The 23,556-nt window shown below is 33.6% G+C and overlaps 3 protein-coding genes across 5 annotated transcripts; 1 reads left to right on the top strand and 2 right to left on the bottom strand.

The window, feature by feature from the left end:
- Positions 1-684: 684 nt before the first annotated feature.
- On the bottom strand, positions 685-4,252 carry LOC146942922 (protein NRT1/ PTR FAMILY 8.1-like). 2 transcript variants are annotated; one of them, XM_085757028.1, is made up of 5 exons: positions 4,010-4,252; positions 3,081-3,189; positions 2,778-2,995; positions 2,117-2,682; positions 685-1,681 (listed from the first exon to the last, which is right to left on the bottom strand). In XM_085757028.1, exons 2-5 carry the CDS (start codon positions 3,181-3,183, stop codon positions 850-852), a joined length of 1,719 nt encoding a protein of 572 aa, XP_085613154.1. In that variant the 5' UTR covers positions 3,184-3,189; positions 4,010-4,252; the 3' UTR covers positions 685-849. The 2 variants fall into 2 exon arrangements, with proteins under 2 accessions (XP_085613154.1, XP_085613153.1); XM_085757027.1 differs by lacking the exon at positions 4,010-4,252 and having other exon boundaries at positions 3,081-3,198.
- Positions 4,253-8,236: 3,984 nt separating this feature from the next.
- Positions 8,237-9,294, bottom strand: LOC146942921 (putative dehydration-responsive element-binding protein 2H). 2 transcript variants are annotated; one of them, XM_085758059.1, is made up of 2 exons: positions 8,871-9,294; positions 8,237-8,699 (listed from the first exon to the last, which is right to left on the bottom strand). In XM_085758059.1, the coding sequence occupies exons 1-2, from the start codon at positions 9,241-9,243 to the stop codon at positions 8,566-8,568; spliced, it is 507 nt and encodes a 168-aa protein (XP_085614185.1). In that variant the 5' UTR covers positions 9,244-9,294; the 3' UTR covers positions 8,237-8,565. The 2 variants fall into 2 exon arrangements, with proteins under 2 accessions (XP_085614185.1, XP_085614184.1); XM_085758058.1 differs by having other exon boundaries at positions 8,241-9,294.
- Positions 9,295-19,040: 9,746 nt separating this feature from the next.
- XBCP3 (xylem bark cysteine peptidase 3) lies at positions 19,041-22,083 on the top strand. Its single transcript, XM_085757026.1, has 5 exons — positions 19,041-19,543; positions 20,400-20,635; positions 20,781-20,921; positions 21,011-21,442; positions 21,724-22,083. Exons 1-5 carry the CDS (start codon positions 19,108-19,110, stop codon positions 21,802-21,804), a joined length of 1,326 nt encoding a protein of 441 aa, XP_085613152.1. The 5' UTR covers positions 19,041-19,107; the 3' UTR covers positions 21,805-22,083.
- Positions 22,084-23,556: the final 1,473 nt, after the last annotated feature.

The following is a 23,556-nucleotide window of genomic DNA, read 5'->3' as shown; positions in this document are numbered from 1 at the left end:
ATTTACAATTTGAGAGAGATATTTGTCTTTTCTCGGATTTTGGAAGAATAATATCAAGATTTTACAATTTGCCTATTTATTCGTTATTTTTGTGTGAGCCCAAGTAGACACAAGGGGGTTATGGACCTTTTTGTTTTCCACGGTTTGATTGTGGCTTAATCTATTTTGCCAATGGGAGAGCATTATGTTGCAATCGGTGGTCCGATTGAATCAGACCTACTGAACGAAGAGCAGAGGCTATGGACACTTTGTACGTCTGCTGTTTAACCAAATAGGAGTAATTAAGAGTAACGCCTGTATTGTTATGAAAACTTGCAAATATATAGCAATTCATTTTGATAAGTTCCTCCAAGTAGTTAGAGGAGTATTTATATTGTAAAATGGAAAAGTCCTATCAAGATTCATGAATGCATCGCAAAATGATAATTGATCCGTTTTTTCCCAGCAAAAAGAGACTACAATATTTTCCCTCTATTATGAAATTCTGGCGCGGGTTGTTGCATGATGTTCGTGATTCTTGATTTTGCTATACATATAGAAGTGCTCATTGTAAAATAGTTTCAAATAAGATTTTTCTAATATTATTTTGATGTATACGAAGGATATGATGGACACGTTTATGTAATGTCATTATAAATTCCAAGCATCGCACATAACTAGCAAAAAGTTGTTCTATTGATGAAATTTGAAGATAAAGATTATTACTTTTCATGTATAATAATTTGTTTATTTATATGACCTTTGAGAATGCAAATAAATAACACCAAATTTAGTTTTGCATAATAATAGATTACAGGCAGAGGAATATACTACTATTACTTCTCTTAAAATATGAATACTCCTTCATGGTTATGTGTGTTGGACGTTACTTAATTCAACCATGTTCTTATCTCTCACAACCGATTCTTTCCCTTTGTAACAAATAGCCACCACCAAATAAACCAAGAAATTGACAGCATTGAGAACTGTCAATATCCAGAAGAACCAATCCAACCTGCTTTGATTAAGATCATTCTTTCTTAACCACCCGTTATCTTGTCCTCCAGTCGCAGCGGTAACAGTCTTAACCAAAGCACTACTCAACCAACTTCCAATTCCAACCTCAGACAAAAACACTGCACTACTAATACTTTTTGTCCCGTCCGTTGCCTCATCATAGAAAAACTCTAATTGTCCCACATAGGTAAAAACTTCAGCAGTACCCATTAGAAAGAATTGAGGTAACAACCAAAACACACTCATGCTGTTCTCTCCTGGGTAGTGTTCCCGTCTCGTCTTTTCAACCAATGCTGCTGAAGCCATAGCGATGATTGAGACAAAAAGTCCAACTCCCATTCGTTGTAAGGATGTGATGCCGCGGCTGTGGCCGGTAAATTTTCGGAGAATTGGGATTATAAATCTCTCATATGAAGGTATAAGTATGAGACTGCTGATGGCAGCAAACACGGTAACAGAGCCATTTGGGATTTCGAATTTACCTAGCTTTTTGTTCATGATTTTGGCTTGACTTAGATACCAGGTTGACATTTGAGCTAAAGAGATAGAAAGAGCAATGGTAGATGCCCATACTGGAAGGATTTTAATGAATGATTTGAATTCTTCGACTTGGGTCACTGTGCATACACTCCATCTGTTGCTAACTGTGTCTTTTTCTGTTATAACTGCTGCTTTGTCAAAAAACCTGCAAAATTAATTTGCTCCAATCTCATACACCCAGATAAAATTAAGACTAAATTACACTTCTGGTTATATTAAGGTTTGACTTCGTTCCCTAGATACTGTTTTATTCAATTTTAGTTCCTTATTCTACAAAACTTAGTAACTTTGACCTTTTCTGGTGGTTTATAATTTGAGTCGTCAACGATTAGTCGGTTACCAAAATGTAATGTCAAGTAGAATATGTCCGCTCTCTCTAGTCTCATACACACACGCGCACAAAGATTCTTCTTTTCAGATTCATTGAATAACTAATGTAAACAAAGAAACAACCTAAAAACCAAAATAAAACCTAAATGCAACTTAAGGGTAAATCATAAAACAAGTTTAGTTCAATAAATATCAAAGTTAGACATCTATTTCCAAATATTTGCATGTGGTCACCAAATTGATTACTAACCTGTATTGTAGAGTGTGGGGAAGCTTGCGAGCTCCAATAATATCAGAGTATGTGGTTTCGACCTCATAGAAAGGAGTTTCATTTTCTACCGAGACTCCTGTTCGATGTTTCTTTACAGAAGCTACAATAACCTGAAGAAACCTAGTGAATGGGCTTCCCATTGGTTTTTGAAAACGATAATATGGAATACCAACAGCCAAGATAACGATAGATATAATCGTAGTTATTGTGGGTAATGCAAAACCCCAATTCCACCCTACTTTGTTTTGTAAATAAACCAATAGTGTAATTCCAAGAAGGGCACCCGTGTTGATGGCAAAGTAAAACCAATTAAAGAAAGAGAATTTCATTTGGACTTCTTTTTCATCTCCCTCGTCAAATTGATCAGCTCCAAATGAGGAAACACAAGGTTTGATTCCTCCAGTACCCAAGGCAATGAGGCCAAGTGCACTATACAAGAATAAGTTTTGGCCTTGGCTTGCTTCTTTGCACGGTGCCACGCGCACATCGCATTTTGGCGGGTGCAATGTGTCAAAGGAGGCCGAAATTGTTAGCAGAATCATTCCCTGTGACATAATTCACAAAATAATAAACACATCAATATTTGCACATAGCATTAAATTAAATTAATGAGTGAGATGAGTAAGTGAAATATAGTTACCACAGCATAGATGGTAGAGAAAACAATAATGGTTCTGAATCGACCAAGGTAAGCATCTGCAATAAACGCTCCAAAGATAGTGAGGACATAAGCAGCTCCAGTCCAGTCTGTGACGTGAGTAGCAGCATCTGGAATCGTTTCATGCATTTGACTTATCAAGTAATTGGTCAAGTTCACCGTAAGTCCCAAGAACGCAAACCTCTCTACAACCTCGTTCACTGAAAGTCCGTCAAACAGTTCAAAGTTAATAGATTCTACCAAATACAAAAACAATATACATTATGATTCTATCTAATTTCATACATATGATATAGGGAGCTGCCTTCCATCCTCCAGTTGTTCGTTTATCAGCAATCCTACCATGCTTATCCACACGATCATTGCTCACCAAGCTATTCAAATCCATTTCCTCCTGTTTCATAAAATTTATAAAATACGTAATATCGTAACAAAGAAAAAAGGAAAATGTTACGAGATATCAAATTGAATACTATTTATTTGTCTATAAATTAAACACTTTAAAAAAAAAAAAAAAAAAATCATCTCAAGCTATTCCAAAAGCAAAATTAAGAATTCAAGATGTCGTATTTAAACTCCTTAATTCCACCAAGGGATTAACAAATTCAAAATACCTGCAGCTGGAAATTTATATAGTAAAAATATACATTTTGATTTCACATTCAAATCGCGTCGCATTTAATTTCTCAAATTTCAATATGCTTTTACCGCGGAATTTGTAAGGTTGAATTTTGGTGCTTCTAACTATCTTGTGTTACCATCACATTTTCCTATAGAGAACCACTATATATAGCAAAACATTTGTTCCGCGAAACTCTTACGAATTCAAAGTAGCCAATCAAAAAATATTCTGGCCAGAAAACACAGTAGAGGAGGCAATTCTAATTACCCTCAATATATTGCCACGTTCTTGTTTATTGAAATGAGTATAGAAATGATATTTTGAGATCGAAGTTTTGATGTCCAATACCATATTCTTTAGTTTTTATGTGTATTTTTTAAACACGTATAAATTGTAGAGGATAAAAAACACTAGTTTCGTAACGTCTCTTTTGTGAGTTTAAAATTGTGCTTGTAAAAAAGAACGGAAGAAGAGAGCAAGAGAAAACGAAGATAAACATCTATGGTGTCATCATATATGGTGTTAGTATTTTAATGTTCAGATAAAAAAAGAATGAGAGGTATCAAATACATATGGGAAGACGAATGCTTACCGTGTATACGACTCTGATCCTTTAGAGTGTTTGTTTGTTTCAACTCAAAGCTCTCTCTTGACTTGATATTCCTACTTGTAAAGTTTGTGAAATACTACTAGTAGTTTAAAGTAGCATTATACATTTTTTCTTTCTGAATCAAACTTTTTTATATTTTTGGAAAAAAAATTAATTTGGTTGAATTACAGCTTTTTCTTTTCTTTTTTTTTGGAAAAAGCTATTTGAATTAAAACTGTATTTCTTAATGAAGACAGACCTATTGATGGAAATGAAATAGAACATCCTTAATTCATTAATGACCTTCCATTATTTCTGTTGACTTTTTGCTTTCAGACTCAATGTATCGTGTAAATCTGAATGGAGATGACGACGTACCTTTAATCTTGATTTATCTTTTTCGTATCAAATCTTGTTTTATTAATTCATTCCTGAAAAATACGAAAAAAGTTGGGACACAGCTTTTGGTATTTTTCTCACTATTGTTACGTTAATCCAGGCTGAAGCTAAGGTTACATTTGAAAAAATATTTTCCATTTTTCATGAAAAACAAAAGAATATGTTCTATACATAGATGCATTATTTTTGTATAGGTTCCTTTCATCCAAGTTAATCATATTTGAAGTAAGTCGAACACTAAATATATGTTATCTTTTTTAGTTGAAATTAATATTGAGACCTCGACGAGGAGCATGCTCTCAAGCCTCAAGTTAATACAACCCAATGAGTTTAGTTCCTCTGAACTTAACCTCATTGATAAATGCATATCATTGTTGGCTTGGGTCCTTGGAGTATGTTCCTCCTAAAGTTCCGGGTTTGATTCTCTCCGATATCAAATTCGGTGGATTAACTTGGCTTCTTAAAAAAAAATTAATGTTTTTTTAAGAAAAAAAAAATTAATTAATGTTATTTTGCACAAATTTTGAAAATAGTTTTAGTTAATAATCAAATTTCAAGTATATCCTATATATAATCAACTTCCTGTTGATGGTTCCCATCGGCGTCGTCGCCGTGTGGAAGAGAGTGAGAGACGATGATGGAGAGAGACGACAAGAGAGCGAGGGTGAAAGAGGGCGAGAAAGATACGAGATCGCCGATTCACTGTTGTTAGAAAACGAGAACGGCGCCAGAGAGAGACATTGTAGATGTTGGATTGAAGAAGATGAAGTGAAATGGTTTAATGACGATAATTAGATGAGAGAGAGAGAGAGAGAGAGAGAGCATGAGATTTATTTTAATCTTGGCCATTGATTTAAATCCAAGGGCTATTAATTATTCGTATCATTCTCATATAAGATATATATTCTCACTTGATATGCCATATATGTGTGTGTGTCTATATATATATATATATATATATATATATAGAGAGAGAGAGAGAGAGAGAGAGAGAGAGAGAGAGAGAGAGACACACACACACACACACACACACACACACAAAGAGTCAGGATCCGTTCACATCATGTGTAAGTCAAAAGACTAACACTAAATCTCAACCATTAAATTCAATTAATCCAATGGTTTAGATAGTCCCATATGCTATACATCAGAGACACGTGAGTGGCTTGATTATACTCTCCCTTCACATGCGACAAAAAAAAATTTGTTGGTCGATGTGCAAGAAAGATGATGAAAAACATAACAACATCTACCAATAATCAATTGAATCAACTCTAATTTTTCTTCTCAATCCATTGTTTTACACTAATAAACATAGTTAAGTGACTTTTCAATCCAATAATTAATTGAAAACATAGTAATTTATAATTTTCAAATCCCTTTTCTATTATTGTTTTACGCTAAAAAATATTATGTTTTCAATTGATTATTGGATTGAAAAATCACTTAACCATGCTTATTAGCATAAAATAATGGATTGAGAAGAAAAATTAGAGTTGATTCAATTGATTATTGGTAGTTGTTGTTACGTTTTTCATCATCTTTCTTGCACATCGGTCGGCAGTTATGTTTTTTTTTTTGTCGCATGTGAAGGGAGAGTAGAATCAAGTCACTCACATGTCTCTGGTGTATAGCATATGGAACTACCTAAACCATTGGATTAATTGATTTTAATGGTTGAGATTTGATGTAAGTCTTTTGACTTACACCTGATGTCAATGAATCGTGACTTATATATATATATATATATATATATATATATATATATATATATATATATATATATACACCCTTTCCCTCTAATAAAAGGGTGCTTACATATAGGGACGGAGGGAGTATAAAGTTGCACTTTTTGTTCAATGATTCGATCCCATGATTCCATAGTGTTGAACTTTTTTCAAACTTTGTATTTTTCTGTGAAAAACAAATAACAAATGAACGTGATAATGAAAAGGCTTCTTGCAAATTGTGAGTGTGACGATATCATAGGAAATTGTGCCCTTGAGTTATGAGTAAAAGCTAGTGAGTCAAGATTAAAAGTTGTGAACTATTAACAAATGAAGAAGGTGGCATTTACCATGGGAAGGGCTAATCCTTTCTCCGCCGTGGGAAAGATTACTTTTTAAGGACAGGTGGTTGTTAACATGTTTTATTTGGTGTGTTGGTTTGAACAAACAAAATATAATGCAATATAAAACAGAATTTGTATTACACCCTCCCAATTTGGATTACACCCTCCCAATTTGGATTACACCCTCTCTTTTAAAAACGTGACTTTGTACCCCTCTATTTTGATTTATAAAACTAAGCACTTTGACCCTTGGATTTATGTTTCATGTTCTGCGACGTTTCCCTTGCTTTCTTAATTAGAGATTAATTGAATTCTCACAAATAGAAGAAGCTTATATGCAATAATTAATTTTCACAGTTGAAAAAAAAAAAACTCATCAGGATTTCTAGTTGCCAAGGTATAAGATAAAAATAAATGAAAACCTCATCCTCCAATTTCCCAAATCTGAAGTAGTTGCCAAGGTATAAAATTATGGTAAATCAACTTGAAATAGTGCCACGACATATTTCCGATCTCTCATAATATGTCACTTAATCACATAAATGCATGATTTCACCCATCTAAAATAAGACTTTCTCACTACGAGTCCTTTTTAAATGATGCTAGTAGCCAGAAGATGAAACCAAGATATTATGCTCCTTTAAACGTTTCTGAAAATGAGTTAAGCGGTTCTGCAATTGCATAATGCTAGAAACCTTCTGAAATTTTTGAAAAGGGGATCTGGGTAGGAGTTGCGATTTAGAAAGGGAACCACAAGGCCCATTCAATAAAAAAATCAGCCCAAACAAATAAACAATATTTTATTTGTGTGTGGGGTCTGCATTTTTGTGATTTTACAAAAACAAAAAGTTTTCAAAGGGTAGCAAGTAATACATCTCAACCATTCAATTATTTTATTATTAAATCAATGGTGGAAATGTCACTTTTCCCATGGTGGGAAGGGATTAACCCTTCCCATGGTAAATGCCACCAATGAAGAATGCTAAAACGTGTTTTAAGGACATTGTTTTTTTTTAGCAACAAATATAACTTTTGGTTCCTTAAAAAAATTATGTGTGTGAAAGAAAGGTAAAGTATGAGTCTCTCAACATAGCTTATTCAATTGTGTATACCGATTTTCATAGGGATTTCACCAATTTGTAGTCGAGTGAATGATGTCATCCCCTGTTCAGACGCACAACCAATCAAATAGCTAGTCAAGTTGACCATAGATGTTGTTCCCAATTGTAACGAGTGATATGAGATTAATAAAATTGATATTGACAGGATTTTTCAGCAGAAGTTAATGACATCAGATCGTTTAGTAGACAAGGTTAAATTTATGTCTTTTATTTGGCTAAAGGCAAATATGCCCAGCTTCGCCTTCAGTTATAACGATTGGGGACGACATCCTTTATTGTGTATGAGTGTGTTGATGTAGCTTTTTGTCTGTTTTCTTCTTTCGTTCGTTTTTGCTTTTGACTTCAAACTGTAACTTTGTTATGTTGGGTGTTCTCTTTTGCACATCTTGTACGAGATGAACCACCTATGATAATTTAATATATTTCATTTTGGTTTGTTAAGAAAAAATTGATATTGACATTAAACATACATAATTATCATATTTTGGAGAGAGAAAATGGTAAGTAGTTGCAAGCGTGAAATATAAAACTAAAAAAATAAAGAAAAAATAATTAAAGAAAGGCTCCTAATCTCCTATAAATGATATGCTCCAATAATATATTATATAAAATATTAATAAATTATTATTATTATTATTATACATTACATATAATAATACACAATATTGAGTACATAATTTATTCACATATGAAACACATACAACACAAAAGCTTTGGAAAAGCCCCACAATAATTCCTTAAGATTGTCATATAATTTTCACATATATTATATAATAATATAACAATAATAATTAGATATATTCAATAAAAGAAGATTGCCATCTAAGGGCCTAAATGACCACTATGCACAGACACACACGTGTGTGTGTATAGATGATAGCAATCCAGGTGACATGTGAATTGAAAAGAAAGATGATGATGATGTATGTTGGTTGTTACTTTCCTCTTCCTCTGAGGAGAAGATCAACTTACATGCACCATGGTCTCTGCAACGAGTCCCAAACACTTCCGTCTGCCAAGTTTTCCTCTGTGATCATTCTCGAATTTGCATAATTAATTGGAAAATCCATTGACATGGCATCTTCTGGCCATATGGAATCATCTAAAGGTGGAAAGAAATCCTTATAAGTTTGATCAATTGGATTAGAGTTGGTATCTAATGGAAAAGAAAGAGTAGAGTTGTTGTTGTTTAATGGCTGAGAAGCCATTGACACTATTGGGTATGGGCTGGTATTGAAACCTAAACATGTGTTTTTATCTGTGTTGTGATTACCTTGAGGATGGTACGGGTCTTCCATTTGAACAATTTGAGTGTCAGGGGAAGATTGTTGACCCTCAGATTTAACAGATGTAGAGATTTCAGGTAGATTGAGCTTGGCCCTTGGTCCATAAAGCTTAAGTGCGGCAGCATCATAAGCCAAGGCAGCTTCAAGGGATGTCTCAAATGTCCCAAGCCAAAGGCGAGAACCACGATTGGGTTCACGGATTTCAGCAACCCATTTACCCCAAGTTCTCTGTCTCACACCCTTGTAAGGGCAGCTCGGGTTTTCAGGTCCTCCCTTACCTTTCATGCAACCTTTTCTGGAAATGGCCTGTTGGGGCTTCCTCAACTTTTTTCTCTCCTCAACTTCCATGCCCGATTTCATAATTATGATATCGAGTAGCACAGTTATGATAAGATTGTGGGTTATGGAGGATTGAAATATAACAAAATAGTTGTGAGAGAAAACAATTGAGGTGATAGATGTTATTTATATTTCCAAACCAATGCACATTAATGAGATTAAATGTACGTTGAACGTGGCCTCTTTGGTTGGGCTATACTGCTACCTGGCATGAGGATCTTGACATATCGTGTCCAAAATGAACCTCAGTGTTCATTTCTCTTATATACACTTGGCTCGTGCTTTTGTTCGCATGCAGCTCATGTGTCAAATGACCAAGTTAAAACAAATTGCTAGCGTAATTTCATATTTCTTCCTTTTGTGTATGAATTACTGAGATGGTTAAAATGAATGTGAAAAAAAATAAAAAATAAAAAGTCATTGCAAGAAATTAGGCCATCTAGATCAATCAGTTTGCAACGGTTATTGACAATCTCCTCTAATTGATAAATTTGATTGTTTAAAATACAAGTGTGATGTAATATTTTTGCATCAAACAAAAGTAAGTAGTTATAATCGTCTCCTCAGGGACTAGTGTGATATCATGGACCGTTCGACACCAAATACCATTCTAAGTTGAAAGGGTAATTGTATGTTTGTTTATAACTAAATTAACTATTGTGCGAATAGTAAACTTGAGATTAATAAGGCGTGAAACTTGTTAGGATTAGAGTTCCTCGATCAAGCATCACACATAACCTAATGACCATATACGGATTCTAGCTCTTCTTTGATATTATCACGTATCCCTCGACAACATCATTCGTGTCCAAACAATATTGTGAGATCAATTGTATCATTCAATCATCGATGTCTCAAACTATTGAACGATCCAAGAGTCGTTCTTATCATTTAATCGACGATTTCTCAATCTATTAAACGATAAGAAAGCATTAAGTTTGGATACAAAAGGTGATTATCAAAACATCCATTCCATGTCTAGAATCTATGTTTTGATAGATGATTATTCTAACCTAGATTCAAAAGTATTTTTCAATCACTAATAAATCAAACATAAACATTAAAGTGCAAGAATAACATCAATATCAAATCAAATGCTAGAACCATATATTTATAGATCAAAAGATTACATGTTTAGCTAAGATCAAGTACCTCTAATCCCAACAACGGAGATTTAGCTACTCATTGTCATGGAAGCTTTGCAAGAATGAATTGAATAGAAAGATTCATTACAACTTTGTGATCTCTCAACAAATGAGGAAGAATCCACCTTCTATCACTCTTACTCTATCTGAACTAGCCCTATTTCTCTCTCTAAAAGTATTATAAGGTGAAAAGTATGAGAAAACTAAGATATCAAATGAAATGATTAAGTGGGCTATTTATAGAATTCCTGTTTTGCATCAACTCGCCTCGCGAGTAACATCACTCGCAATGGCGAGTTGAGGTTGCTTCACCAGTGGGTTTGAGCCACGTCACCTTTGAGGAGTTTAGGCCGCCCTAACTCGCCTCGCGAGTAAATGTACTCGCCATTGCGAGTTGCTCGCTTTCTATTCGCTTTTGCGAGTTGAGGGCGTGTGAAAAACTGGTGCTCTCTGGAACTTGCTCGCCTTTGGGCTCGCCGTTGCGAGTGCACTCGCCTCCTGCTCGCAGTTACGTGTTTGAGTGCGAGTAGTTTCTGGACTTACTGACTTCAGCTCGCCTCGGACTCGCCTTTGAAGTTCTTTTACTCGCCGTTGCGAGTTAACTCGCCTTCTGCTTGCAGTTGAGAGTTAGATGCGGGTGAAATCTTGTGCTCTCTGACTTGTACTCGCTTCTAGCTCGCATTTGATCTCCTTCTACTCACCATGGCGAGTTAGATTTTGCACTAAGTCTTTGTTTTCCTTCTTTGCTCAGTGTCTTGAGCTCAATTCCTGCACAAATGGGTGAAGTAAGATACCTAAAGCGTAAAAGGGCAATAATCACTTATCTCTCGGCTTTTCCCTTAATAACTTGCATTTCAACTAACAAAAGTGCTTTAAATATTCATTTAAAATACAACTTTCTAGCACTTATCAAAGTGAATAGTGTATAGGTGGCAAAATAAGTTGGATACGACAAATCAACACATTTAGGCTTCTTTTTTTCAAAGTGAATTAAGTTTTTTTTTAAAGAAAGAGGGTTGAAGCCCTAAAATTAGACAATAATCAGTCTAGAGGTGGCAACTAGGGTGGCAAAAATATCCATGCATGTGGGTGTCTATGGGTAAAATTTGTCACGGGTACGGGGTGGGTAGCTAAACGGGTATCCACGAGTATAATAAACGAGTATTTGATTAGCCCTTATTTTTTGGATATGGACACAGATTTGATGATACATGTGCCCACAGGTACCGATACCCGATAATAAATTAAATAAATTACTAAAATATCTTTGTGTGTGTGTCTATATAAGAGTTAGAGGTCTCAAAGTAACTCTAGTTTAGTTTATTGTATGACAACTTTTCTCTTACGTCACAATTTTCTCTTCCTCTTCCATTTTGGTGCATCCAGGTTTTCTTCTTCTCATCCGTTTTTTATTTTTCTTCTCTTAGCATGATGATTATTTCTTTTTTATTTTAGATTTAGAGCTTTCTAATTTTAGATGAATACATGAATATTTCAATTTGTTTCTAATTTCTATGTGGGAATTGATTTAATTTTTTTTTTTTGTGTGAAACTAGGAATTTTTTCTTGAAAAATTCATCACTTCTCTGTTCAGTAATTTCTTTATATGTATCTTGGTTACTTTTCTTTTATGTCATGTATTTCGTTTCTTCGTAAATTGAAATGCACGATATAAGAATCATGAATTTTGTATGGATTATCTATGATTTATGAAATTTGAATGGAATATATATGGATTTCACACGGCATTGAGGTGGATGGCGAATCTTCATTATGATAATATTGACTTTGCCTTAGATTCCAAGATAGTGGTTGATCATTTTCGGTCTTCTGTAGAGGATGACAGTGAGTTTGGTTGTATTATGCATGCTTGTAGACAGTTGTTTGAGAATAGTTTTCAGAACTTTCATGTCGAGTTCAATAGAAGACAAGCTAATGGGGTCGCTCATGAATTAGCAAGGGTAGCCCCATATGATGTTAGCTCTCATGTTTATGATAATGTACCGTCATGTATTTCTTCTTTGATTGATAATGAAAAGCAATGAATTCTTCCTTTTAAAAAAAAAGTAGAAGTTATTTGGTAAATTAAGAAAAAGTTATTATTTCTACCAAAAAATAAATAAATTCAAAAATCCATATGTACCCATGGGTTACCCGTATAGTGGGTACCAACATGGGTACGGGACGGACACGTGTATCATATTTATCCAATGTGGCGGGGATGGGTATCATACTATCTGTACTCATGGATACCCATTGACATCCCTAGTGGCAACTCTCAACAAATCAACCTCATACAAAGAGTGAACTTGAGCAGGACGTCGCTCGTAAAACAACAAAATAGGATCATGATCACAACCCATATTGGCCAATGCATTCGCACATGCATTAGTTGAATGATAAGAAGACAAATTTTGACTTCTCAATCCAAAGCTAGTAGCCTTCTAATCTTCTTGATCAACCTCCACACATACATACTCCATATACCATCACTCTTAATAATATAAGAACAATTTTAGAATTCATATAAAGCTTAACTCAAGTATAACCTCAAACTTTATCAATTTTCAAACCTTCATAAACTCCCCATAATTCAGAAACATATGTGTTACAATGACCTTTTTGGAAAAGCCACACAACCACCTCCCATTCTCATCTCGAAATAAGCCACCACAAGCATATTTTTATCATCCTTTAATTGTGCCTTCAGAATTCAATCTATTCTACTCCTCCGTTTCAAAATGAGTGTCGTTTTAGCCAAAAAAATTGTTTCAAAATGAATGTCGCTTTCAGTTTCCAATGCAATAATAACTTTTTCTTTTCAATTGTACCCTTCAATTAATACTATGTTACACTACTTTCAAAGTATTATTTTTTCTTTAATGAAAAACAAACTAATAGTTGATTAGGATAATTTGGTAAAATTGCTATGACAGTTGACTACTTTATTTCATTCCTTAATATGTGTGCAATTAGGGGTGGCAAAACGGGTCTGACCCGTCGGGCCGGCCCGTTTGACCCGCTATTTTTGGCGGGCTGAGTCGAAGTTTTGAACTCGCTTTCTATAGTTGGCTCGGCTCGTCTCGTCTCGTTAAAATACGGGGTGGGCACGGGGCGGGGCGGGCTGGCCCGCTTAACTCGTTGGAAATGGGACGGGCACGGGGCGTGGCGGGGCGGCCCACTTAACTCGTGTTTCAATTTGTTATTTTGAGTTTTATTTTATGTTTTTTGATTTATTTTGGTTGTTAGATATATTTTGAGACTTATTTTATGCTTTTGGATTTATCTTGGTTGTTGAGTTTATTTATTTTGAGACTTATTTTATAATTTGATTGTTGGATTTATTTTATGATTTGTTTTATGTTGCGCATTTGCCTTATTTTGCTATTAGTTATGATGTCAAATTCGACAATTTGATAATTATTTTGTTTTTGACAAATTTACTTGCTACCTATTCTTTTATATTTTTTTACGTTAAAAACAACATAGTTTTTTTTTGTAACAATTAAGTTGTAAAAAAAAATATTTAAAAAAAAGTTTTTGTTTGGCGGGCCGGCCCGCCAACTCGCAAGCCCACCATTAATCGGGGCGGGGTGAGATTTTGGACTCGGTCACAAAATTGACTCGGCTCGTCTCGTCTCGTTTTTAGCTGACTTAGACGGGGCGGCCATAAATGGGGCGGGACGGCCCGCTTTGCCATCCCTATGTGCAATTGGCTAAAGCGACACTCATTTTGAAACGGAGGGAGTACTAATTATGTAGAAATTTCCAAGCTTTAATAGTTTCATCCCGTTGTTTGTTGACATGCACCAAGTTTCTCACCTTTGTGTTGCGGGTAATGTCTCACTGCCATCAAAATATCATTCAAAGGTGAATACTGACGTGTGATATCCTTTGTGGGAATCTCAATATATATTCCTTTAGCGCCATATAAAATGGCTACTAGTCGTCCATAAAGGCGACGACTAAGGGGCATCATCATAAACAAAGATTTACACACATTTAAAAAAGTGACTTAAGTTTTAAACTTGCCAACCATTGCTTGCACCTCCTAACCCACTGATAAAGTGGGGTAATAACATGACGAAATGAGCTTTTCCATAAGAAAAAAAAAATTACTTATTTTTTCACAGTCTATATATTTGAAAGATACACTACACTCAATCTTATAGAAATTCATGACATCAATATGATGTTGACAAACGAAATTTGAGTTCTATGACCAAACTAATTTTTTCCACAAATGGTCAAAGGTGAATAATAATATGAGATCAACGGTCTTTAATATCACCCATATACAAAAAAATGCAGATGTTGGCTCAAATTGACTATAGGTGGTTTTTGAGATGACCAATCGCACTATATGTTGACAAATTCTTGGTGAAGTTGAAAGGATTTTGAATTTTTTGATAGTCAACATAAGTCCTTTACTCAAAATATACAGTATCTATAAATTGAGTCATTCTTAAACATTTCAGCAAACACATGAGTAGAAACTTAAAACAAATTAGAAATAAGAAAACACAAGTAGAGAAACATAACAAAGAAACCATAAAATCACCAACAAAGACAATAGATGTCAAACCAAATAATTATTGGGAAACCAAAAAATAAAGTTGTCATGGTGACTTTTGAAGGGAGGGGGCTCTCAAAGGATGTTTCTACAGTTGATATGGTAGCCATAACAGCAAGATACATACACGGTGGATGAGGTGAAGGGAGATCCATTGAAGAAACACTTGTTAAGATCTGGCTTCATGGGAAACAAATTATGGCTAGTGTCACGCAAGAAGAACTTCTTACATAAACAAAGAATGATTTCCTTCTTGTCCGTGTTTCAAGTAAAATAAAATAATACATGTTGATTTTATTCATAAATATGACAAAGCATAACTGAAAACAGAAATTTACCGATTGAAGAACTATTGTCTTAAACACATTACACCCAAGTCTTCAAATTCATCATATGTTAAGTTCGAAAAACGAGTTCCTCGTAAAATTTATCCCAAATATATATATAAATGACTCTTCTGTCATTAACCATATTTTTGAAAGATAAATGATAAGTTGAAAATCAAATGGTTGTCCAACACCGTATATTTATATGGATTAGACATTATTCGATTTTCTCTTTTACTCATATGATTAGTTATAAATGATGTATTTTTATATGATTGTCAAATACGTTGTTGATTTTTGAATGTTTAAATAACATTGTTCTTTTTTAAAATGTTAGAGTAGTATTATTTAAACATCTAAAAATTAACAACATATTTGACATCGTATAAACATTCATCACTTATAACTATCTTTTAGATACAAACTACTCTCTCCATCTCTAATTATAAAATAACTTCTAAGGTTTTTTTATCCCTTAATGTAAAACCATTTTCACAATTCAACATACATTAACGATTTCTTTATAAAAATTCACATATTTAAAGTACCATTGGAAAATATATGCTATTATGTTTGGGTGCGGAGGTGGAGCTAGAAAAAATTGTTTGGATTGGCCAAAAAAACCGTATTTAGTTTAGATGTATTCGGATCACTTTTTTACTCAACCACATGGTTTGGTTTGGTTTGCGGTTTTTATCTTACCAAACGAACCAAACCAAACCAAACCGCAACATAATAAAAACACTAATTAAAATCTATGTCACCTAGACCAATACTCATAGAAACTCAATGGAAACTTATTTTTTTTCTTGTTAAGTTTCTTCTTTGTTTTTTATTTCAAAAATGTATTTGTGTGATACTTGAACTTTTAGAGAATGATAAAATCTAAGTATTTTACATTTCTTACATAATAGAATTAATTTGTGTCCACATTTTTAATTTGGTTTATGTTGTTTGGTGAAAAATGAAAATGTAATCTAGAATGAAATTAAAAACATTGTCGGAACCTTGCTGAAAATATGTTGTGTTTTACCTTTTTTAACTCGATTTTAATGTTGGAAACAAAAAATTGTGTTGTCTCAAAAAAATCGCACCAACCGATACAACCCAAACCGCCTTTGTTTGGTTTGGTTTGGTTCAAATTATGGTTTAAAAATCAACCGAACCAAACCAAACCGCATGTTTTTTTATCTTGCGGTTCGGATGACTTTTAACTTCAAAACCGAACCAAACCGCACCGCGAACACCCCTAGATCAAATTATCAACTACTTGTGCCTAGTACACCCAAATTTTGCAAAAAGTCCCCCTATTTGGCTTTGGAAATAACCCAACTCTTTAAACCTTCACCCCTTTTGTATTTTTTTTTTGGAAAATGCTATTTATCTAGAAAAATAGCATCAAGAATTTTTCAAGACACATGTGGCAAGTTTTAATTGCATGATTTATTTGTCCACTTCCTATTTTTCAGCCACACCTCCTTGAATTGTGGCAAATAGTGCATTGTGATTGGTTGCTTTTTATTCTTGAAAAATTCTTGATGTTTTTTTTCTAGAGATATAGCATTGCTCTTTTTTTTTACTCTGCAATATGCGCAAGATTCTGACTTTCTTGTTGCATTTGAACTATAATTTTCAATGTCATAAGTTATTTTGAACTTGATTTATGTTTAATATCATTCAACTACTTCGAATGTAAATGGCATTTGAACATGCATATGTCGTATGATTTGTAAGTTTTTTTTCCTTCTATTTTACTTAAATAATGTTCTCCTTATTGCATGAGGATTTGGGATTTCAAATTGAAGAAGACGGTGATTTGAGAATTTGGTAATTTACGGATTTTAAATCAATTGATAACATGTCAAAATGGTCTATGATTTCACATCACCTACTACTTGTCTCAAAAAAATACAACTCAACTTTTCTGGATACTGGCTCTGTTTGGTAAAAATAGCGGATAGCTGATAAGCTAGCTGATAACTTTTAGCTGATAAGCTAGCTGATGACTGATGACTGATAAGCTAGTTGAAGTGTTTGGTAAAATTAGCGGTTCAACTAGCTTATAAACGTAAAATGACATAAAAGGGTATTTTTAATGCATTATAAAATTTGTATCAATTGATGTTTAAAATATTTAAAATTTCATAGTTTAAACATATTAATCTAATATGTCTTTCATATGTTATTTTTAAATTCATAAATTGGCTAATGTTTTATTTAAAATTGATTTTATTTCAGTTTTTAGACTTTATAAAAAAAATTAAACAAAACCTTTTAAAAAAATAATTGTTACCCTCTAAAACAAAATTAATCGTATTGACCCAAAATCAAACAAAATTTTGTTTTTAGACTTAAAAACAAAATTAAACATAACGTAATATGATTTATTTAGGTAAACGTAACATATATTTTTTTAAGGAAAAATGTAGTTTTTATTTTTGTAAACATGAGCATATATTTTGTAAAAAAAATAAAAGCGTGAGCATATATATTTAGTTAAAGTGAAATCTGGGATTAAAAGTGTCATGTTTTTCTTCAACGTAGTTATTTATTACAAAGGGTAAATATGGATTTTGTTAAATTGATAAGGGTAAAAATGAGACAAAAAATGAGAAGCTATAAGCTATAAGTTCAAACGCTACTTAGAATAGCTTCTGAAAAATAGCTTATAAGCTCGTGAAATAAGTTATAAGCTCATGGTCAAAAAGTGTTACCAAACAGAGCTTTTTTTGTCAAATGAGCTTATAAGCTATAAGCTAAGAGCTAAAAGCTCTTTTTTATGGTTTACCAAACAGACTCTTAACATCCAAAACTAACGTAAAAGACGACAATGGCCATTTTTAGAGTCTGTGGCGTTTTTGTATTTGCTTTAAAAAAAATGAAATCACATCTACATCTCATAAAATTGGGTTAATTATGTTTCTAGTCCCTATAAAATAGCGACTTTGTAAGTTTAGTCCTTACTTAATTTTAATAGCATTTTTAGTCCCTAATTTTGTTTTTTTGCCCTGAGTATTAGTCCATACTCAATTCAAATTTGTTTAATTTATGCTTAAACTCTTAAATTTTTGAACAATTTTTTGCAGACATGTTTAGAACATTACTAAAAGTTCCTCCGCAAAAAATTATCGCAAAATTTGATTTCTACATCCAGATTTTATTACTTTTTATCTTTAACTTTTGTCGTTTTAAAAAATTCATATTTAATTCATTTCATGTCTGAAAATTCTAAATTTTAGTAAACGAACCTTTCATAGTGTTCTAATCTTGTCTCAAAAAAATCGTTCAAAAATTTAAGAGTTTAAGGATAATTAATCAAACTTTGTTTTAGCAGGGACTAAAATTATAAGTAATTTTTTTTATAGGGACTAAAAATGCTATTAAAATTAAGTAAGGATTAAACTTACAAGGTCGCTATTTTATAAGGACTAGAAACATAATTAACCCTATAAAATTTGGGTTACAAATTCAGGATGTTGACAATTTGCAAATTTTACTTTTTAGATTCATTCAATTAATGATGTATGTAGTTCATAATATGAACCATATACCATTAATTAAATGAATTTAAAAAGTCAATTTTGTTTATAATTAGTAACGGAGGAAATACTTATTTACGTTTTAGATTCATTAAATAATCAAGATACGTGGTCTATAATACTCATTATATACATCATATATTCAATTAATTTAAAAAGGGGTTTTTCAATATTGACCCAAGAGTGCAATTGTCATGGGCTTACCCTATATAGGAAAGGGAAAATAAAAGCACGTAGCACAAAATCTGTCTCTTATCTAATTTTATGATAAAGCAATCAATACTCAACTTTTCCACAAAACCATGAATTGTTTCCCTTTCTTCATTTTACGATTCTTGTCTCTGTTGTTCATTTTGTCTCTTTTATCTTTAGTCTCTGCCTCCAACGACACTTCTAAACTCTTCCAAGAGTGGAGCAAACAACATGGCAAAACATACTCTTCGGAAGAGGAAAAGCATTACAGGTTCAAAGTGTTCCAAGACAATTATGCTTTTGTCTCACAACACAATCAAATGGGAAATTCCAGTTATACCCTCTCCCTCAACGCTTTCGCAGATCTTACCCACCATGAATTCAAGACCACTCGTCTTGGCTTTTCACCTTCTTCGTTGTTAAGATTCAAATTCAACCATATTGAAGATCAACAATTCGATGATAATGGTGTTTTAGAAGCTCCTTCTGAGATTGATTGGAGAAAGAGTGGTGCTGTTACTTCTGTCAAAGACCAAGGAAGCTGTGGTACTTGTTTTTTAATACTACAAAAATTATTCATATTTGAATAGAGATAAAATTGATTTTTCAGTTTTGAATTTGTTAATAATAATCAAATTTGAAAAGGGTGGGTGTTCTAAAATCTCAACTTTTATGTTAATCAGACAGCTTGGGTTATGTGAATTGGGATGGATTTTTGTGTACCTAAGATTATAAAAAAAAAAAAAAAAAAAAATTATAAGGATATTTATTCTTTATATGCATAAATAGATTGATGTTTAATACTTGGGGGACATAGAAGGTAGCCTCTAATGCAAAAGAAATTGTTTTGTAGTACAATTTTGAAAGTACTTTATCTAGACTTAGACTTGTAAACTGTAGTTACCATTATAGTTTGTATTAGTAGTAGATATTTGAGGTCAAGTTTAGATAAGCTTCTACCCTATGGAAGCTTTTCAACTACAATAAGTATTTAGGTTTTACCTCATGATGAAAAGGCTTGTTTAGGTGTGTTTATAAAGATGTTAAATGAGGGAGCTTATGAGAAAATGTGAGGCAAAGTTGATCCAGAAATGATATTTTGACAGCATAAATGTTGTCCGACAGTGTATAATGATGCAGTATTGTGTTTTTTATTGATTTTTCTCGCTATCCTAGTTAGGTCGGCAATTGTGTTGGGTGTATTTTTATATGGTGTACACATACAGTGTCGGGTTTGTGATTTTCAAATAACACTACTCAAGACCTCAACTTGTTCTCAACCTATGAGAGAAGCTATGATTATTATAAGATCATTTTGCTTTATTTCTTTAAGCATTGGAAAAATTTATTTAAAGTAGCTCTAGATGTATGTCACCAATAATATTCTATGTATATTATGCAGGTGCTTGTTGGTCATTTTCGGCTACCGGCGCTATCGAAGGGATAAATAAAATTGTGACAGGGTCTCTTGTGAGCCTTTCTGAACAAGAACTGGTAGATTGCGATAGAACTTATAATAGTGGTTGTGATGGTGGACTCATGGACTATGCATACCAATTTATCATTGACAACAAGGGGATTGACACCGAGGAAGATTACCCGTATCAAAGTCGTCAACTACTATGCAAAAAAGACAAGGTATTTGCTTGTTTTTTAAACAATAAATTGAATAAAAATTTTAGTCTGTCAAAATACATATAGATTTCATCATCGTTCACTTTAACTTCATACTCTATTAATTTTGTTGATATTAGTATTCTTTTCCTCATCTCTAATCATACAGTTAAAAAGGCGTGTTGTTACGATTGATGGTTATACTGATGTGCCTCCAAATGACGAGAAAAAACTACTAAAGGCTGTTGCAGTCCAACCTGTTAGCGTAGGCATATGCGGTAGTGCAAGGGCTTTCCAGCTATACTCAAAGGTTGAGCTCAATGGTCAATATTAGTAACATAGGTTCACCAATTACTGTTGCGAATTTGCAATAATATGTTCTTCTTATTTTAATTTCAGGGTATCTTCACTGGACCATGTTCAACTTATTTGGACCATGCAGTGTTGATTGTAGGATATGGTTCGGAAAACGGAGTAGATTATTGGATTGTAAAAAATTCTTGGGGAAAATCTTGGGGAATGAATGGATACATACACATGTTGCGAAACACTGACAATTCTGCCGGGTTATGTGGAATCAACATGTTAGCTTCATATCCAACCAAGACCAGCCCCAATCCTCCTGTCCCACCTCCACCAGGTCCTATAAGGTGTAATTTGTTTACTTACTGTTCAAGAGGGGAAACATGTTGTTGTGCCAAGAAATTTCTTGGAATATGTTTCTCTTGGAAATGCTGTGGTAAAACTTCTGCCGTATGTTGTAAGGATAAGCGTCACTGTTGTCCTCTAGATTATCCGATTTGCGACACAGGAAGGAGCCAATGTCTTAAGGTTTGTACGAATTACCTCCTTTCTATACTCATCATAAGTAAATGGTCCAATATTGAACAAATTGGGTGATAGATTTGTCAATGTTGTTAAATAGAGGCTATAGTAGCGAATTTGAACAATAGCCATTGTTTTGGGATACGCTATTTAGTATAAAATGTTGCCAAATAGCAATGCCATAGCACTGTTTCATGGCAGAATTTAAATGAACAACTATAAGCTGGATTATCATGTTGCTGGCTGCAGTTTATTTATGAATACTGACTTGAGTCTATAACTTTCAGAGAATTGCAAATGGGACGACAACAATGCCATCCGATAAAGAAGATACTTTCCATCAGACAAGGGATTGGAGTTCTCATTGAGTATTTATCATTCACATTACTCATTTAATCATCTCCGTAGTTGAATCCTTCCGATTGCTATTCAGTTTGCACTTTGCATTACTGTGTTATTCTATTTCTAGCATTCAAATAGGATACGAAAGGAAACAAATCATAGTATGTGATATTGATAGGTTTGGAGAATGCTTGTATGATCTGAATGTAATACTAGAGAGGATGCATCTGTGTTTTGAAATGTATTTCTCCTCATTGTTTTATTAGCAGAGTTGTTAAAGCAAGACTGTATTGAGTCTCAGAAAATTTTTGTGGTAACTTACTTCTTAAATTAGGTTAAAGGCTCAGTCTAGGGTGGGAGAGTTTGATAGGTCTCCCACCGTGAGAGAGTAGCTTTAACGGATGGATGTTGATGACCTATGAGTATCTATGATGCACTTGACACACCTGAACTCATCTCAATAGTTTTTAATCCTTCTTTATTCTTTATGTTACTGTACCTCCTCCATCTCTATCCGCACCAATCGAAAGGTTTTTCCATCACCATGGGACAGGAAAAAATCAGCTAACTTAAAAGCCACAAATCCATAAGAAAAAAAAAATTTGTTCTAGCATGTTCCTTTTCTTCACTTCTCGTTGAAACTTTATATATGTCCATTTTAGAACCTCGAGCGGATGGGATAATGAGATGAACAAAACCAAGCAAATAGAATCTAATTCCCCAATGACCATTTTTTAAACTACAGATTCTACAATAAAAAGGGTTTCTAAAATCAAGTCTGAAAACATTAAATATCCGCAAATTGCGACTAAATCAGATGAATTTTGCTATCAATTTGCTTTGGAATGTTTGGTTCTTAGAATTGTTCCGTGTTTTTTTGGGTGAATAGGAATTGTTCCATAAAACGGGTTTCTGCCTTTCTGCAAATCAATTCAGTGTGGTGGCGATCGGAGGTCGCAGGTGCCTTGCCGGCGCGTGGAGATAGAGTCTGATTGAAAGTTAAAGTGAAAGAGACATGATACATGTTATCCCTGATCTATCACTCATGTAAACACCAATTTTTTTCTTTCCATTCAACCGTGTTCCTTGTTGTTGCACCATCCAGTATGTTGTTGGTTGATGTAGATCGGAGTTATTGAGAGAGAGAAATAACACGCAAGCAAGTGTTGGTAGAAGAGAGAAAGGGATGATGAAATAAAAGAGTATTGAGTGTTGACAGCATACAATAAGATCTATAGACATTCATAATCCAACGGCTAATATAACTTGCTTTAACTTGCTCATGGTAGGAGACCTATGAAGGTCTCCCACCCTAGACAGCGCCTAGGTTAAAACCATGATTTTAGTTAAACTGAAGAAATTTTTGCTTCTCTGTCAGGCTAAAACGTGCAGGGCGTAAATTAACCGTGCCAATAAAAGAGAATAACAACAATTTCTATTACAATAATGCAGCAAACCACTTTGTGAAATTTTCGGGAATAGTTTTACTTGGAACCCGATATGTCTGTAAAGAGTACATGTTTGCAGTACAGGACTCTAAAGTCTATAATTAATAGAGAAGCTAACACTATGATGGAGTTGAGTGGGTTCCACTTGTGTAACATTGGGCATTTTATGTTATATAACATTGTCCAATCAGGGTGTGTCACGTGGCACACCTTTTTAAAAAAAAAAAAAATATTCAATTAATAAGCTGATGGAAAGAAAACCGTGAGAGTAGAAACAGAGAAAACCATTCCTCTTCTCCTTCTCCCCCTATGACATCATAACTCACCACC

This window comes from Medicago sativa, chromosome 3 (genome assembly GCF_051527215.1).
Source record: "Medicago sativa cultivar Bolivia chromosome 3, Bolivia_mono, whole genome shotgun sequence".
Lineage (NCBI taxonomy): Eukaryota > Viridiplantae > Streptophyta > Magnoliopsida > Fabales > Fabaceae > Medicago > Medicago sativa.
The sequence above is the reverse complement of the archived record's forward strand: the minus strand, read 5'-3'. Positions and strand labels throughout refer to the sequence as shown.

Excerpts from the sequence above, each read along its gene's own strand:
- LOC146942921 (XM_085758058.1), bottom strand. The coding sequence starts at position 9,243 with ATGAAATCGGGCATGGAAGTTGAGGAGAGAAAAAAGTTGAGGAAGCCC.
- XBCP3 (XM_085757026.1), top strand. The coding sequence starts at position 19,108 with ATGAATTGTTTCCCTTTCTTCATTTTACGATTCTTGTCTCTGTTGTTC. Across the intron at positions 19,544-20,399 it reads CAAAGACCAAGGAAGCTGTG|GTGCTTGTTGGTCATTTTCG; the intron begins GTACTTGTTTTT and ends TATATTATGCAG. Across the intron at positions 21,443-21,723 it reads GAAGGAGCCAATGTCTTAAG|AGAATTGCAAATGGGACGAC; the intron begins GTTTGTACGAAT and ends TATAACTTTCAG.
- LOC146942922 (XM_085757027.1), bottom strand. The coding sequence starts at position 3,198 with ATGAAACAGGAGGAAATGGATTTGAATAGCTTGGTGAGCAATGATCGT. Across the intron at positions 2,683-2,777 it reads TCTCTACCATCTATGCTGTG|GGAATGATTCTGCTAACAAT; the intron begins GTAACTATATTT and ends ATTATGTCACAG. Across the intron at positions 1,682-2,116 it reads CCCCACACTCTACAATACAG|GTTTTTTGACAAAGCAGCAG; the intron begins GTTAGTAATCAA and ends TTAATTTTGCAG.